This window comes from Ambystoma mexicanum, chromosome 9 (genome assembly GCF_040938575.1).
Source record: "Ambystoma mexicanum isolate Mex_15411 chromosome 9, UKY_AmexF1_1, whole genome shotgun sequence".
Classification (NCBI taxonomy): domain Eukaryota; kingdom Metazoa; phylum Chordata; class Amphibia; order Caudata; family Ambystomatidae; genus Ambystoma; species Ambystoma mexicanum.
In genome coordinates this window covers 1,080,192,203-1,080,210,295 of record NC_090931.1, presented here as the reverse complement: position 1 = coordinate 1,080,210,295, position 18,093 = coordinate 1,080,192,203, and the positions used below count along the sequence as shown (strand labels likewise).

The window sequence follows — 18,093 nt, the reverse complement described above, 5'->3', positions numbered from 1 at the left end:
GAGGCATGGCTCCCCAGATTATGCTGTACACTATTCCCCTGTATGCTGTAACGCATATGCATGCTCCTGCACGTTGAATAATGTCACTTCGCACTTACTGTAACCAGCACCCTGACACCAGAGGATTTAATGCACTGATATAAATGCAAAAATAAATAAATAAATCTGTGGTGTGCTGATGCATCTGTGGTGTATTTGCATGCCTGAATTAGATCTGCGGCCATGCAGACACACCGCAGCCAGAGCCCTGCACTGGGTAGAATATGCAGATGCAGGGAATGAAATGTGGTAAGCCTTTCATCACATCCCTATACTGTACATTGAGGGTGTTGGTGTCAGGTGAGCACATATTAATGTGTTTGAGACAGCATATACAGATTTTTTATTTTTATTTCAATGAGTTAAAAGATACCCTGCAACCAGACGGTGTGTTTTGATAATTCGTGTATCTCCATAGAAGTAAAGATGCAGAGACCCAGAAGCTAGGGAACAAGAGGAACAATCTGTAGAGAAAACAGTTAATAATGAATATGGTGTGCTGAGAATCAACTAGGATGGCCATTAATCGTCTTCTTACTTAGATAACGAGCCTCAATACAAGTGAATACAAGTAATAATATTATCATGTAACCTGAAAGCAGCTGAGCATCATTGAGCATCTACCGAGGGTTGCTGAAAGCGCAGCTTTAAACTGAAGCAGCTGTTATGAAATGCAATGGAATCCTACTATTCCCACTGGGTGTATCCAAACTCTTAAGGATTGAGAACTAGTTTAGGAACAAAATTGGAATTCTTAGTAGACTGTTACTTGTTACTGTGGTATGTGCCCGCTGATGATGTCAGGTCACATAACGCTAGAAAACACACTTTATGTTGATCAGGTCACTACAAAAGAAAGACTTATATCTCATAAAGTTCCATGTCCTCCTCCCTCCTTTCTTGGATTTCTCCCTCTGTCTCCCCCGACCCTCTATCTGTATCTCTCTATGTCTCTCTCTGTCTCTCCCTATCTCTCTTTCTCTTTCTCTTTGTTTTTCTCTATCTCTCTCTCCTCTCCTGACTCTGCACCCTTGGACTGTTTCTGAGGTAGCTGAATTGAATCTTTGCACGAGCCGGCATCCATTTTCATATCATGGCCGTCCTTGCCACATTATATTTTCCTCTATAGCAAGCTTCTATATGTCTCATCTACCTTGTGTTGCTGCATCTTTACACTTATTGATCGCAAGTTACTTTGTCTTCTTTGATCACTTAATCATTTCGTACATGTGTCTCTTGTCGTTTCAGTTACATTGTCACTCTACAATGTCACTCTTAAGTATTTTCATATCGTTTCAGTATGTCTTCGCACATCTTCATGACATCACTCTGCCTTCATCAGATTTCATTCAGAGCTCCATGCTGTCCAATGGTGCGTGCTGACATCCTTCCACTCAATATCCTTCCACTCTCTCAGGGTGAGGGTACATTTGATATGGTTGTCTAAGTGCATATTATCTCTCATACACTCTATGCGGTATAGGCATAACACATGGGGTTCAATAGAGGGTTCTTCTACTGTTCCAGTATGACGGCGGTGAGGGGGTGGGATTTAGGGAAAGCACATCCACTTGCTCCTCTACAGGACTATATAACCCTGTGTACCATTCAATTTATCTGGTCTTTAGTCTTCATGCTCTTCTCTATCTCACCATGCCTTTTACCATCCACTGGAGAGTATCTGGACTGAATCCTCAAGCATATAGTTCAATTTTGTTTGCTTTCAGTCTTTCACCGCCACCTACTAATTAATTTATCGCCCCCCCCCCCGCCAGCTGATATACCAAGCTTCAATGAAGATCTCTTGGCAATGTTAGGAGACTTGAATGGTCCTAATCGTTCCACTTTACTACTTGGCGATTTCAATGGCTGGCTAAACCATAAAGCTGATAAAGAAGCCTCCACCCTTGTTGGGACCCTAAATGACATTGACTTTAATGTGGCTAACAGCAAGCCCACCACTGCCAAATCTAACACTCTTGACTGGGTTGTGGCCAAATTTCTTGATGTGCATATTGATAGCACCATTGCTTCATATGGTGGGATCGTTATGCCATTGTCTTTCAGATCCAGTTGCATGATCCCCTCCCAAAGGCCAAGAACCCATTAACGAAAGTTGTTAGTTGAAATTTTAATACAATTCGCCTGACAGATCTGCAGATATTCACTGATTATGTTATGCTTTTCTCTCAACTATCTTGATCCCCAAGCCAACATAGTGTCAAACTTTAAGTCTATTTTGATCCAAATGTTGGACAAAGTGGCCCCTCCTAAACCTAAATTAAGTAGAGAGAACCCATGTCATCAAAAATGGTTCACCCAAGAGCTGCATACAACGAAAAAAGATAAAAGAAAAGCAGAGGGTAAATAGTTGAAAGATCCCACTGAGGTGAATAAGATCAATTGGAAGACCCTGGAAAAATTCTATTGTGTTACTATTCTAGAAAGGAATCTCTTTAATAAACAGATAGATGCGTCAAATAACAACCCGAAAAAACTCTTTGGGGTTTTTAATCATCTAGTGGCCCCAGAAATTCAGGCAACAACCGTAACACCTACTGATTCTGATTGTACCAAAGTTCAGCTTGCTTTTGATACCAAGATCTTGAAAATCTGCGGTCAAATCAAAGACTTTTCTTTTAAAACACAAGCCTGATCCACCTACGGTTGTGCACACTATTGAGACAGGACAGCAGCGTTTCGAATTCCATCCATGAATAAAACCTTATCTACAATGCATCCATAGTCATGTCCAGAAAATATGATTCCACCAAAACTGATACTTGACAACAAGGACGTTTAAGCCCCTATTCTTGTTAGATTTGTTAACTCATCATTTCATCACAAACTGGTACAATAGGACATCAAGGGGGTCACAGTTACCACGTTTTTGAAAAAAAAAGGCCTGGACCCCATGAAAGCTGGTAATTTAAGGCCAATCACCAACTGCAATTTTCTGCTGAAAATCTTAGATAAAATTGCTACACTACAACTTCAGTCGTTTGTGGAATCCATTGAGATTTTACACCCTTAGCAGACGGGGTTTAGACACCGTCACAGCAGTGAGACAGCTATGCTAGATCTTCAGACCTATATGCTGGGGATCACTGATAAGGGACATACAGGCCTTCTGGTCCTTTTAGATCTCTCAGCGGCTATCGATTTGCTGGACCACGAACGCCTACTTGACACACTAAAAGATGTGGGTTTATGTGGTCAGGATTCTCTTGGCTGGGTGTACTCCTTCTTGACACACCGGATGTCCAGAGTGTGCTGGGGAGAGACAATGTCCTCTCAAGCTCCGATCACATATGTTGTTGCACAGGGATCCTGTATTCTCCCATACTTTTCAATCTTTGTATCAGGCCCTTGTGTAGACTCCTGGAAGGCATGGATGTCTACTTTACTAATTATGCAAATGAAACCCAATTGGTTGTGGAGCTATCGGGTGACTACCCTTTACACTCGAACCGTCTAGGGTACATCTATGCCTTAATTGAGTCTTGGATGAACACCAATTGGATGTGCCTTAATGGCAAAAAAACAGAGTTATTAATCTTTGTTTTACCCCAAACTAAAGCTAAATTGTACCCCAGATGTTAGTCTTTTCGCCTTGACAATTGTGATATCTCGGTTGTAGAAAGGGTCAAAATGCTTGCCACGTACCTGGATTCATCTCTTTCTGCGGACCTTCATGTAAATAAAGTGTCTAAAAACTGCTCCTACTATCTCCAACAGCTGAGGAAGACCCGGCCCTTGCTATTTGAGAAAAACCTCTGCTCTATCGCCTGGGTCATAATCTTGTCTAGACTAGATTATTGTAACTCTCTTTTGATTGGAGCTAGTAAGAAATTCCTATCTAAACTTCACATTTCCGAGAGCGACAAAGTTAGAATTGTCAAAAGCAAATTAAAGTGGGACCACATCTCTAAGAGTAGGTAAGAACTCCACTGGCTTCCCATCACTGCTCGTATATCCTGCGGAGATATTGGGTACACAACTGTCTTTATGGCACCTCCCCTGCTTCCTCAAATCCATGATTCTTCCCTATGTCCTGATTAGATCTCAGTGCTCCTCCCAGATGGGGTTAGTAAGATCTTTATGTTTTAATTGGATCATTGGCCTATGTAAATCCTTTCCAGTTGTGGCAGCTAAAATATGGAACTCCCTTCCTTCTAATCTGAGACTTGAGGAAAACCATCTCAGCTTTCATTGTAAACTGAAAACTTCCCTCTTTGAATAAATCCCTTCCTGCTCTTAATCCTGATGGAGCGCTTGGTGTCTCGTCTGCTTTGTGTCTGTCTCACTTGTGTCTATGTTGGTGCGTCCTGATGCCTGTGGGCTTCGGCGCCTTATAAATAAATACATAATTAAATACTCCCAGTGTACAGTTCACATTGGCTTGCTTTCAATCTCCGAAGACTCCAGCTGCTTCTCTCACTCTCAGCGCTTCTTGAGCACTGCTGGGCAGTCTATACACTGAAACACCAAGTGTACATCTCATTGCTTCCTGACCTTCTCTTTTGCTCTCAGCACCTCTTGCACGCTGGTAGGGAGCATCTGGACTGCAACTATGAATAAAAAGGTCAGTTATTCTTGCTTTTAATCCCTCACTGTTGCATGTGCCTCTCTCGCTTCAGAGTATTCTCACTGCCTCTTCCTTTTACAACACTGCTTTCATGCTCACTCCATTTGCTTCTCGCTCATCGTTCCTCTCTCCCATGGGCACTTGTTTCATGTACCTAATGGGTAAGTGTGCTTCAACTTAGAGACGTGGGTATTAACTGATGGACACTATTTATACCTCGCTTAGTGTATTTAAATTATGTGTATTATTTAAACTATACCATGTGTGACTTAAAGGTGAATACATTTGGCAGAATACTACATCACATTAGGTTTCACTGTACATAGGATTTACTGAAATTCTCAAACGTTTACAGGATCTAGGTAATGCAGTCCAAGCAGCCAAGGTCAGATGGCTGTAAAAGGGTTGTTCTTCAAGAGCAGGGGTCTGCAAACTACAGCTCACCAGATAATTAGGATTGCAATCCCTGTGTTCCCTCACCATCGACCATGCTGGATAGGGCTGGTGGGAGTGGTGGTCCAGAACATTGGGCGATAGAATATCTCACTGGTGTCTGAGAACATTTTAGATCAGTAGCGGTGTAGCACTGGTGGCTATTTTTGTTTGATAGCTTATTTTACGGTGAGGCAGAAGGGTCATTCGACCATATGTAGCACTTCAAGGGAGCAACATAAAATGTAATAATTGTACAAAAATGGAAAAGGAACGATTAAATGGAAGGATAGCTGGATGTGTGTGTGCATGTGTGTGAGTGGGTGTAGGCAGCAGGGTGTATGTCTGAGTGTCTGATAACTTCCTGCCGCTCCTGAATGGGCTCCACAAATGTATATTATTCTTGCGGAGGTAATGCTTTTGTTTATAGCTTTGACAGCATATTGTGGTTCGATTTCCCCAAAGCACCAGAAGGAAAGCACTGATCTTCCCTGCTTCAGGAAGCTCACAGTTGGATAAGGGTACAATACCTTCACTGGCTACAAGAGGTAAAGTCAATGACTCATAATGATAATGTCCTCAGCTGTAATTGTGCAGCAACAGCGGTTGGCGTCATTGTGGCACCCTTGCATTTACTTGATCTGAGCAGGATCCGGGTTTTGGGGAGGACTACAGACGGTCTCCCATAAAGACCTCAAGAATGAAGCTGCCTGTATGTACTTGCCCTCTAGGTTGGGGGCCTGAAGGCCTTAACAGCAGTCGGCAGTGTCCAATGATACACTGGCCACAGTAAACCTATTCATCTATGTCTTCTGAATTCCTGTATGTTACACCATGAGCCCCACAGTCTTCTCCTGCCCCCTTCTTCCCGCTTCCCTTTCATGCTCGCTCTCCGATCCATTCCAGAATCCTTGTGTGAGGATTCTCCTATACATGAAGGGGCTGCACATCTCACATCTACACTTCAACTGTATTGCGATGTGGTTGAGAGGGCTGATAGTGGATGTGACAGTGGGGAAGGAAGGGGGGGATAAATAATGTGTGTAGGATGAGTGTGGGAGTAGGTGACTACAATGAAAGGATTAAGGTGTAGAATTATATTCTGATTATATGTATGGTATTGCTGTGATTACTTCCTTTGAGTGTCTTGTTTGTCATCTCTGCCTCCCATTCTTCGTTGGATAATACATATTTCTCAATTGTGAGTACTTGCTCTTCAATCTCACCATGATCTTTGCACTCTACTTTGTTGGTTAAACTTAACAGGCAGTCTGCTGCATTGTTTTTTATGCCCACAAAAAATTCTATATTCCAGGTGTATTCCCGTAAATTGGTAAGCCTTTTCCTTATGCAAAATTCGATTTTGTTCAAACCTTTTGTTGTTAATATCTCCCTAAATGGTTTGCAATCTGAGGAAATCCCAAATCGTGTTCCCCAAGAATATTGTGTGAATTTCTCTACCACCCATTTTATTGCTAATGTTTCTTTTTCAATTTTAAAGTAGATGTGTTTACCTTCTCTCAACACTCTTGAGGCGACTGCAATTGATTGTTTTATTTTCCTATTTCTTTGTGTCAAAACCACACCCACTCCTCCATTGCTGGCATCAGTTGTGATTATGCTTTTCCTTGAGTGTTTTTTTCCTCTTCTACATTCTTCTACACACTGTTCTTCCATGTGGACATTAACCCCGTTTTTGCTAGGCTCCTCAAACTGAATGCTGTGCCTGTGAGATTTGGAATAAACCTAGCATAATATTCAGCCATTCCTAAAAATGACAAGATTTGTTATTTGTTTTTGGGACTAGGGGTGCCTTCAATATATACCAGCTCTTTCCTTGGCTTAATCCCTTTTTATTAAATGTTATGTCCTAGGTAATGTAATTCTTCTTTGTATAGTTTGCACTTGTCTTTTCTCAGGGTCATAGCAGCCTCTCCTAACATGTTCAGTGTTTTTTTTTAAACACTCTTGGAGCCTCATTACGCGTCTGGCGGTAGCCGTGCCGGAAAAACCGTCAGGCTGCCGTCGGACCTAAAATACCATTCCGCCTATGTGATTTCCAGAATCTCCGGGGCATTACAACTCCGGTGACCTGGTAATTCCAGAGGCGGAATTCCATAAATCCCTTTTCCCATGGAGTCCTATAGGACTCCATCGGGATGGGGACAATGGGAACACTGGTTCCGTCTTTGACGGAGCCGATGTTTCCATTTCCGCCTGCAGGCGAGTGGCGTTACTCCCGCCAGGTCACACTTGGCGGGAGTGACACCTCCCGCCTGCAGAACTCGGAATCAGCTGGTCCGGAAACAACAGTGGCGGCGGATTAACCGCCACCATTGTTTCCGGACCGGCCGGGTTGTAACGAGGCCCATCATCTTGGTAGCATACTAATCCCTTTTCATCTTGAACAAAGGGATACATAATCCTTTCAAACACTGCTGCTGCCAACACTAGACCAAATGGCACCTGTATAAACTGAAATAAACCTTCCGGAATTGTAAATGCTATCAGGTTATTTGGAGCAGCATGTAGCTTTATCTGATGGTAGGCTGATTTCAAATCCAATGTGGAAAATATTTCTGCTTCCCCTAAGGGCCTTTACAATTCTGTAATATTTAGTAAAGGATGCTGTTGGGTAAAATGCCCTTATTGAGCATTTTTAGATCAATGCATCATTTTAGCTTTCTGTTGCATTTGCACACTACTACTAAAGGTGAAAGCCATCCTGCTGACTCTACTCTACTACTCCTTGCCTTTCCAAAGGCATCCATTTTGTTTACTTCTTCTCTCAGGGACACTGGTCTGTTCCTTAATGTGTGAACAACTGAAGTTGATCCAGGATTGATTATTATCTGATGCCCAAAGGCTTTTAGACAATCTACCCTTCAATGAACATATCATACTTTCTCTCATGTACATTTATTCTTCTGTTGGTTTTCCTCATTCCATCTCTCCGTCACACGCATAGATAGACTCTTCGGCATTGGGATCCAGTTTTATTTTAAGTCTCTTTTGGTGTGACCAACTTAACAATGGTAAAGTTCCTTTTCGAGGGACATATATCTTTCCTATCGCAGTGCGGTCATTGAAATTTAGCTCATTCTAAAACCATGTAGTCAGTTCAACATGTTTCTCACCATACGCCAGTGGACATATATCCATCTCCGATAGTATCATTTCTTTCTTGAATATTAACTCTATTTGGGTGTTATTTTGGCATCAGTATATGGATGGTTCCAGAGTCTATCACCATATGCACTTCTTTTTCATCCACATCAATGAGTGCCACGGACATTCCAGTGTCATTATCTTCATCAATTACAGTTAATGGACACTTATACCTTTCTTTGCTTGCATCCTCAACAACAAATGTTGAGTCATCTAGCTCTTTGCAGAGCTATTCCAGAGTCTGTCATGTCTGATTGTCTGATATAGTGTGGCAATATTTTGCAAAATGATCCCTATGATTACATGTTGCTTTGATGGCTGGGCATGTGTCACCGCTGGATATGTGAAATGTGCTGTCATATTTAAAACACTGTCTCCTTCCTTGTCTGACCATTCTATCTAGTTGAATCCCCCGACACCCCTCAACATTTGTTTTTTCCAATGTTCGTTTCCTCCACTGCGAGTACATCAGGGGAGGCTTGTGCCTCCATCTTCTTGTTCTCTGTTATGGCTTGCTTTCCAGTTCTTTGACACAATTATTAGTGTGTTCCGCCACATTTGCTTACTAACATGAATTGGTCTTGTAGCCTTTCTTCAATGTTGCTCCAAATTCACATGATGCGGCTGAACCCCTCAGTGCCATTATGTATTGCTCAAAGGATTCATCCATTTGCGTGACCCTCTTGCCGAAATGCCAGTATTCCAGAATCACACAAATTTTTCTTCTCAGGGTGCTAAGCCAGGTTTTTTAAAATATATTTCTCATATTTGTTTAATCTTTCGCTTTCACTACTGCTTAGAGTTGCCAGGTTCTCTAGTTGTTCTTGACCATAATTTCCTAAACAATATATCAAGAGTGACCTCTTCCTCTCTGCTGCATAATGAATGCCAATGAATGCCAAGCATTGCGTGTGCATAGAGCTCAAACCCTACATTGCATCTTTTGCAGGGTACTGCTGGCTCTCCTTGTAAAGGTAAGCCAACTGTTGTATTACTTGTAAGGAGAAGACTAGGGGTTGTGAGATGACCGTGCGCTATTTGATACCGCTATTGGTTATTGTTATTGGGAATTAATGCTGATTGGATCTGCAGCATCCACACACTTCCACTGGACCCCTAGAAGGAACCAGGACACATAAATTGTAAGTAATGGGATTGAAGGTGAATCCGATGCGCTGATCCTGTTTAATCAAGTTGATCATAAATTGGTAAAGCTGATAAGATAAAAGAACAATTCTTGGACTTTAGTTCTTGAAACAAGTTAAGTCTTTAACATGAAATCAAAATGTAAGAGTATTGAAAAACAGCCGACACTTGTTTCGAACCTCACAGTCGTTATCAAGGCTGTGCAATTAGTGAAACATAGATTAAAAAAAATTAAAAATGAATAGATTGGCATAACAGGTAAGACAAAATATTCAAAAATAGGAAAACAAAGAGCGTTGTTACATAAGATCAAGAAAATAATATTGGAAACACTGTCGTACCATGATTCAGTAGTGCAGATGTAACAAGCAGTTTCATGTTGAAAGTAAACAGCCGAATTGCAACACAAAAAGTAAATTTAGTATGTTGTGGTATGGCCTTATTGGTCACAAATAGGTGTTAAATTGACCAATTATAAGTACAAGTATTGGCGTGAATGATACCCCAGAAACATATACCGGTCAACAGAAATAGTTGGATCACCCATGTTGGAGAGATGCATATTAAATGAAAGAGTGAAGAACAAAACCAGATATTTGAGAAATGAGAATAGCATACTGTGTGATATGATGGTGCTGATGCAGGGCTGGTATAAGATACATAATCACCTGTGTTAGCAAGATACTTACATAATGCAAGAATGGAGAACAAAACCGGGTGTTACAGAAGTTAAAGGGCATGAATATCATACAGTGTAAGGCGATGATGCTAGTGCAGAATTGGTAGAGTAATAATTGCCAGGAGAAAATATAGTGCCCCCTGGAGAGTTGGATAGCAGGGAATCGAAAAACACTAAATGTGATGCTAAGAGTAAATAGGTATCAGGGGGACAGAAAGTGATGGACTTACCCTATATGTGGACTCACAGAATAATTAGGATGTAGCATAAATGCTAAACATGTCGTCAGTCCTTATGAAAACAATGTGCACAGCAAAGAAAAAGATAAGTCTGTTAGGATTAAGTCAAGTGCGGTCTCAGTTAAATATAATTTGAATAAAAGGATTGGGACCAAGAATGTAAACTCATTATAAAAGAAATGAGGTCTGCAATTACCTGTAGTGTCAATAGTAGAGGGGTCCAATCTCCATTGCGAAATCAGCGTGACAAGTGTGTCCGCCTTAAGGACTAAATGTAATGGAGACCTGGTTTGTTGTGAGATGACGCATGCGCTGCGCTCGTGACGTCGTACGCACGTAGTGCGCATGACATCACGCGCACGTCGCCGGGTAATTGAGAACGTCTGTCTGAGTAAACAGCCGAGGTGAGAATGCGGCATAATGTGATTGACGAACCAGATAAACATAAACGAATAAGTAAGCACAATGAAGTGCCAGTGGAAACATGCTGTTAATAGTGGCATGTCACAGATGAGGAATGTAATGAAGAATATAATAGCACTGATGTGTGCATGATTATGCGCATAGTGCATTGTGAAGAAAACATGTTAGTAATAATATTAGATAAGTATAAATGGATAAGCAAGCACAATGAAGTGCCAGGGGAAACATGCTGTTAATAATGGCATGTCACAAATGAGGAATCTAATGAAGAATATAATAGCACTGATGTGCACATGATTATGCGCATAGTGCATTGTGAAGAGAACATGTTAGTAATAATATTAGATAAGTATAAATGGATAAGCAAGCACAATGAAGTGCCAGGGGAAACATGCTGTTAATAATGGCATGTCAGAGATAAGGAATCTAATGAAGAATATAATAGCACTGATGTGCACATGATTATGCGCATAGTGCATTGTGAAGAGAACATGTTAGTAATTATATTAGAACAACTAGAATAAAGTAGGTCACAGAGAGTTGATGATTATCATTGGTCAAATTTAACATTGAAGAGCCAATGGAGCTTGGTTCGATATTATCCAAGAGTCTGCCATAATAGAAGTCGATCTACATAGTAAACACTAGTTGTGACAAATGTTGATTACGCACACTGTTACAAATGCAATTTTGGTAAATAACTAGCAGTGTCAGTATGAACATTAGGAACTGAATAGCAGTCCTTTGCAGCAAATAAGTGATGACCATCTCAAAAAATAGGGTTAGATCTACAGAGTGGGTAAATAATCTAATAGATCATACAAATCATGTGAAGATATCAAACATTAATGACATGGATATATGCTTCAAATAAAAAACTCATTTACAAGAATACATGCATTTCGTGATCCGAGTAGAGGCCAGTAGTGGTGCAGCGAAGGAGACAAATTAATTCGGATTCTAATTGTCTTAATTTCAGACATAGGTTGCCACCACGTTTCTCACTTCTAGCTCGTGCTAGCCCTACAAAACGAGCATCTGCTTTATTATCAAGTTGGTGTTGTGATTGCCAATGGAGTGCCAGTGGCAGGATGGTATCAGTTGTATTACTTTATTTATGTTGCTCATTGTTTGAATCCTTTGTGTCCTTTACCGCTGCACTCCAGTGCTTTATTTGCTCACGCCTAGCCGGTCACTCGCTTATTTCCCTTGCAGCACACACTTGTTAATACATTGCTAGGAAGCTAACAGCGTCCCTCTTCCTGGACTTTATGGTTTATGGCATGTGCCCCTCCGAGCGCTGCCCACGTACCTCTCTCCGGTAGTGGATGTCTGCGGTTAGCCGTGGCCGAGGGTGGCTGACACTTTTCGCTCATCCGGTTGGGCTTGCTACTGCTTCGCTCACTCGTCACCATTGTAATGAGAGATCGGGCATGCTAAACGTATTACTGCATGTCTACTTCATTCTTTTATGTTACATGTTGAGCCCCACCATTTTCTCCTGCGCCCTCCTTCCAGCGGCCCCTTCACGCTCACTCTCCGCTCCATTGCAGAACCCTGGGAGGATGATTCTCCTTCTACACGAGGATTCCACACAGTGCTTCAAGGGTTCCTGTGCTATTCATCACCCAGCAAATGGACTCTTCCGCGGTGGCTCAAAGAGCTGTGTCAAAGTGTCACTCACTTCCTAGTTCCATGTTAGAGACTGGGCAGAGCTGCTGCGAAAGATCCTCTTCTGTCATTGGCGTAGACGATTGGCAAGAACATGCTTTTTGCCTGGAGAGCAGCTGTGCCCCCCAAGAGTGTTTAATGTAAGCGAGCCACAGTGCGCCACTATGTCCATGAGAGGCTTCCCTAACATACAACATGCTTATTCTAGAGAATGGATAGGAACAGTATATTTAATTTGATGGCTAAAACTTTGCTTTAGAAGAAACTAAAGCATCCTCATCTACTTGAGAACTAATTACTCTGCACTTGTTCTAGAACATGAAAAGTACAGAGAGAAAATGTTTTGGTTCGAAGCAAAGGAGGCAAATGTGTGGTTCTCTGTAGTGTTCGCCATTTTTCTAGATCTTCTTTTTTTGAACTACAGCTTGGAACACAGAGGAAGGCTGCTATCTGATTTGAACAGTTCACCTGAGGACCATTGCTCGCCATGTTAGAAACAAAACCTGTATCCTAGCATTGCTAGCTCGCCCACAACGCGAGTAGTGTCGAGTATACAGGGCTGGAAGGCTGATGTGTTTCTAAAGGGTTCCTGTATAGCAATTGGCCAAAGCTCATGCATGACAGCAGGATATGCACAAAAGAATACAAGTGTTTCTTGACACAGATAGTGCAAACAAGCTTCTACCGCTGTTCTTAGGTTACTTCCCCTCATCATGAGTCCATCCCCCGAGCGGATGCTCTAACTCCTTCTTTAAGTATTTCAGTCTATCCTGATAAGTAAATGGTTGGTCTTTCTGAGTCTGCATACTATGGGGTGAATCTGAAAGTCCAGATGACAGCCCCTTCCTTTGTTCACTAGATTCATTCATTATATGGGTATTGACTTGCTTATTTATTTCATTTATAAAGTGTACAGCAACCCATAGGCATCTTGGTGCTGTTGCAACCAGTTACTTTCAAGGAAACAATGACATCATTTGCAAGGCGCAAAGCCACCCGTAGGCAACTTGGCGCTGTTACAGGCAGTTCTTATCCCGGGCAGCAGTTACATCTATTGCTGGGATGATATGAGGAGAGATGCATTGGTTCCAGGGGGTGGAGGGGATTCTGAGGGAGAGTCCACCATTTAGGCAAATAGTCATCTTTTAAGGGCTTCTTTGGAGGGCCCAGTAGGAAGGCTCCGCTCTTAGGGAAGGGGGGAGTGCGTTCCATTGTTTGGCAGCAATGGCGGGGAAGCTCGGGCCTCCAGCTCTGCTGCGTTTCCCTTTGGGAAGGCAGAGCCGGTGTGTGTATGGTGTTCTAGTGGGTCTTGATGATTGTGATTTGGTGATTTGTTCTGAGAGGTAGGGAGGTGCGGTGTTAGAAAGACATTTGTGGGTGATAGAGAGGGTTTCGAATGTGATTCTCTAGTAGTTAGGTCTGCCATGTTGATAAGACTTTAAAGGCACCAACCAAGCTTTTATTATAGCTTTTACCATGTACCGTGCATCATGTAAATTAGGAGGAACGGGTACATTAGGCACGCAAAGGATTTCCCAAATTCAGATATCGTACCCTAGTCTGGACATAGACAACTATGTATGGTGAAAGAAGCGTGCCGGGGGGGGGGGGGGCGGGGACTGACTTAACTGTCTCAGCGAGTTAGCAGTACACAATGCTGTAAGAGGAAATGGCGTTCTTGCCCAGAGGAACCCTTGATCTTAGCGTTTCTTTTAATGCTGCTGCAGCCAGTTCCATTGTTGGTCCTGCATGTTCTGGTGTATCTGCTCATATTATGCATTTATTTATTGCCGATTATGCTTGCATTGCATGTGTACAATGCACAGGTTACGATTACCAACACATCACTAGGACAGTGGTAGGTTAAAACATGGGTGAACTAGGGAGGGTCGACCATGGAATAGTCATGGAATACTCTGCTTATGTGCAATGTACCATAGGTATATTTCAAATCCAGGCATTGAGCGGCATTCCAAATCTGAATCAATAAATATCACAACTGTTTAGCATAAGGTTACATTCTAAAGAACCTAGTCTGAGGACCTGTTCATAGTGTGAGGCACACATCTGCAACCTTTGGCTCTCCAGTTGTTTTGGACTACAACTACCATGATCCATTGCCATCATAGTGAAGGGTGTTGGATCATGGGAGTGGAATCCCAAAAATTTGGAGCACTGCAGGGTACAGTGGGCCATAAATCTTAAACTCAAGAAGGCTTGCTGTCATGGTGTTTTCTTGGTACCGGGTATGTTGTTACTTTCCCTGACAACAATGGTGCAATCCTGGGTAACATGTATGCAGTGTTAAACTGCTTCCAGGGGCAATTGATCAGAAGTAGGTGGCTCAGATGTTCCAATGGTGGTTTACCAAGTAGTAAATGGTGAATTGCCAATGGTTTAAGCTGTGTCGTTGCTAACTCATTTTGCAATAATGGAGCTTGCTTCTTCGCAGAATCCCTTTATAGTCAGACATTGAAACCTCTCCTATATCTATCTGGCCCCATGATCAGCTGACCAACCGTATTCCACTTAGTACTGCACCTCCACGGTACACACTTAAAATAACTTGTGAAAATGGAGAGGTAAACATAAAGTTTCCTGAATAAAACAAGGTTAAATGTAAAGCAAAAATAAACCGACTTCAATATTTAATTAAAAAATCATAAAATAGTTCAAAAGAAAGAGAATCACAGCTTGGAAGTATCGATATGGTTTGGAACACGTGTCCAAACTGGTGACCAAAATGAAGAAGAGTTTAAAGGTGCGCGGGGCCATGGGTGATTTCTCTTCAATAATGGGATACCTTCAGTAAAGGAATAAGTCAAGTGCCAATGAAGGGTGCTGGGTTGAGCAAGGGGAGCTTATAGGCTTACCCTGATACTGCTAAATCAAATGTAACCCCCAAAAGGTTATTTTTCCAAGAACTAGTAAAATACTAAATGTAGTTACTCTTAGTTATTTCCTTCATATGCCAATTTCAAATTTAGCATAGGTAATATTCTAATTATTCACATTGGTGTTTAATCAAGACTCTCACTTTATGCAACGAATACATTGGATATTATGTAATGTATTTGATACCAATGCCACAGGCAAGCTTAGCAGCCAAGTTAGTGGCTTTTAAGGGGATTCTGGCAACCATTGGAAGCCAATGAAAAGATTTGAAAGCAGATCAATTACCTTCCAGATTGCAGGCCATCTGAACCGGTGTTGTAAAGTGTGCAAGAGTTAGCAATGGAGAAGGTAGCACATCCAGGTCTGACATTTCCCCGATCTCTGTCTTTTGTCCATTAAAGGCCACACAGTTCCATTGGATTCCAGCATCCATCGATGGATTTTGCAGGGAGATTTGAGCGTGACATGTTGTACTTGGCCGTCTTCATCCACTTTATCTGCTAGCTGCTTGTGACCAGCAGACACTACAGATGGGGTCCAAGATCAATTGTTGAGGATAAGTCTAGCAAAGTCTATTGGAGGGTTCATGCTTTTCAGGGGGGTGTCAATGAATCCAAGGTGGGTGGCACACTCCGAACGAGTGGGCTGTGAAAGGTATCTGTTCTTGGGTGTTCCTATAGGTTTCTATACGTTCCCATGTCGGATGCAATATCTGGATTTGCACGGCTGTCCCTGGAAATTGAGGCATGTAACTGGAAGCATAGATGCAGCACATTTCATTTAATAAAGCCAGACCCATTGGCTGCGTTAGTGCTTGCAGGATGTGCATTGAAATGGGCAAAAAATATAAACAACCAAAACCTACGGCAAACTCTAAGAGCAACCCCTGAGCACTGATGAATAGTACCTTAGCGCACCATGGTGTGATCTTGTTTTGCAAGCATGTGCCTTTTGTAAACGGAACTGTGAAGCTGCTAATAGTATGTGGGCACAAATACACATGCTATACACATTTTGTGACCTAGATATGTTGTCCTTAAATTAATTTGGTAATGCTTCGTGGATATTTGTTGTAAATATGGTTAATTTAGAAACATTTTGGAGGCCGTGCGTTTACGTGGACAAAAAAAAAAAACGCTCAAAACTTACCACAATGACAAAAATGTGGCTGCGAGCACTCGTGAATAAGGGTGCTTTTAGATGTAACGTTTGCTGTATTTACATTTGTATTGTGGTTTTCAAAATGCAGGCCGAGCTTGGAAGCAATGGAGCGCTGTACAAGTAATTTGGGATTACCAGAGGTTTGGGGAAGGGGATGTTAGCCGGTCGTAAGTGACGCTGCACATTCTACTGTTACCCTCTCCCAATTTAGACACAAGCCCTGGCGTCTACAAAATGACCAATCATACAACAGATGCATTCACCGGATGCTATGCTTCTCCTCAGTGCTCCAGGTGTCTCCCTTTCAAATGAATTAGATGTTTTAGCTTGGAGTCGCAACTCAGCCATTGGTCATTGAGCAGCAGGACTCCTGAACATACTGCTGCAATAGTCAGAGAAGTAACACTTTCTTTAAGTAGACCTTACAATAACCTACCCTAATCATTTGTGGCCTGTTGTTAGGCATGATATAGGTCACTCCATTGCCACAGCCCCATCACCACCAATGTCAGATGATACACAGTGTCAAACACAGCAGACAATATCAGGGCTGTTAGTTTACTAGCATATCTTGCTTTAAGGAGGGCCTTTCACACACACAAGATTGACAAACAAGATTGAATTTTTTTAACTGTGATCCTGCAAAAACTCTGATCGTCACTTGTCAAGCAAAAACTGGTCGACCTACAATTGAAGTAGTACAGCAAGTGTTCCAGGATCTTTGCAAGCAAAAGAAAAAATCATATGCTTTCATATTGCTAGGCTCTGCTGCATTCCTGGCAGGCAAGATCTCCGTTGCATGAATAGTTGTTGTGATGTTTTGAAAGTTGCACTGATGGACCAAACCCGATCATCTCATAGGACCCTATGTAGTCGTCACACCCTATGTAGTTGCGTGTTGCATTGGTATTTCAAAGTCTTCACCCATACGCACCTTTGTGGCTCTGACGGGTCCATGAAGGAATTCGATCTGGATAAAGACACCTAGAGATAAGAAAAAAATGGTTATTACTAGTTTCTAATGTCAACTTGATTTCTACTTCTACATCCAATATGTAAAATAGGGGCAGGTTACAGTGGGCAGAAATCTACTATGGAAGAATTCTACTCAGTTGTGCTCAGTGGGAGCCATATCTCAGTTCTGACTGACAGCGATTACTTTTAGGGGCCCCAATATATTTCTGCTGTATCATCAGAATGTTCGCTCTTCTGTGATGTCACATTCCTGACCTCATCTAGGCGATGGCCCTGTGCCCTTGCAGCTAAAGCATTTACAGATAATTTCCAATTAAAACTTAAATTGCACGGAGGGAACCACTCCCATTTGAACATAAATGCGATTCTCCAATTACCAAAAAGCTTGTAGTCTTCTGCACTTCACCCACATTGAATGTTATCCATTTCTGGCAGTTAGGCCTCTATCTAGGGAACTCGAATGTAGGTGTTTTTGCATTTGCTGCTGTGTTCTGAGATTTTGTCTTGTATCCCTCTATCTAGGGAACTCAAATGTAAGTGTTTTTGCATTTGCTGCTGTGTTCTGAGTTTTAGACTTGTATCCCTTGTTAGAAAAGATTTCTTAATTGTGGGTAATTTTCCTTCCATGTGGCAACCCCTAAACTTTTTGCTGTTGTTTTCACCATGATCTAGACTTT

The 18,093-nt window shown here is 41.9% G+C and overlaps 1 protein-coding gene across 1 annotated transcript in view; it reads right to left on the bottom strand.

Annotated features, from left to right (window-relative positions):
* Positions 1 to 18,093, bottom strand: part of CYTIP (cytohesin 1 interacting protein) — a 181,678-nt gene that overhangs the window by 80,143 nt on the left and 83,442 nt on the right. Inside the window, exon 2 of the mRNA XM_069616405.1 lies at positions 17,376 to 17,425. Within this exon, the coding sequence (XP_069472506.1) occupies positions 17,376 to 17,425 (50 nt within the window). The remainder of the gene's footprint in view (positions 1 to 17,375; positions 17,426 to 18,093) is intronic.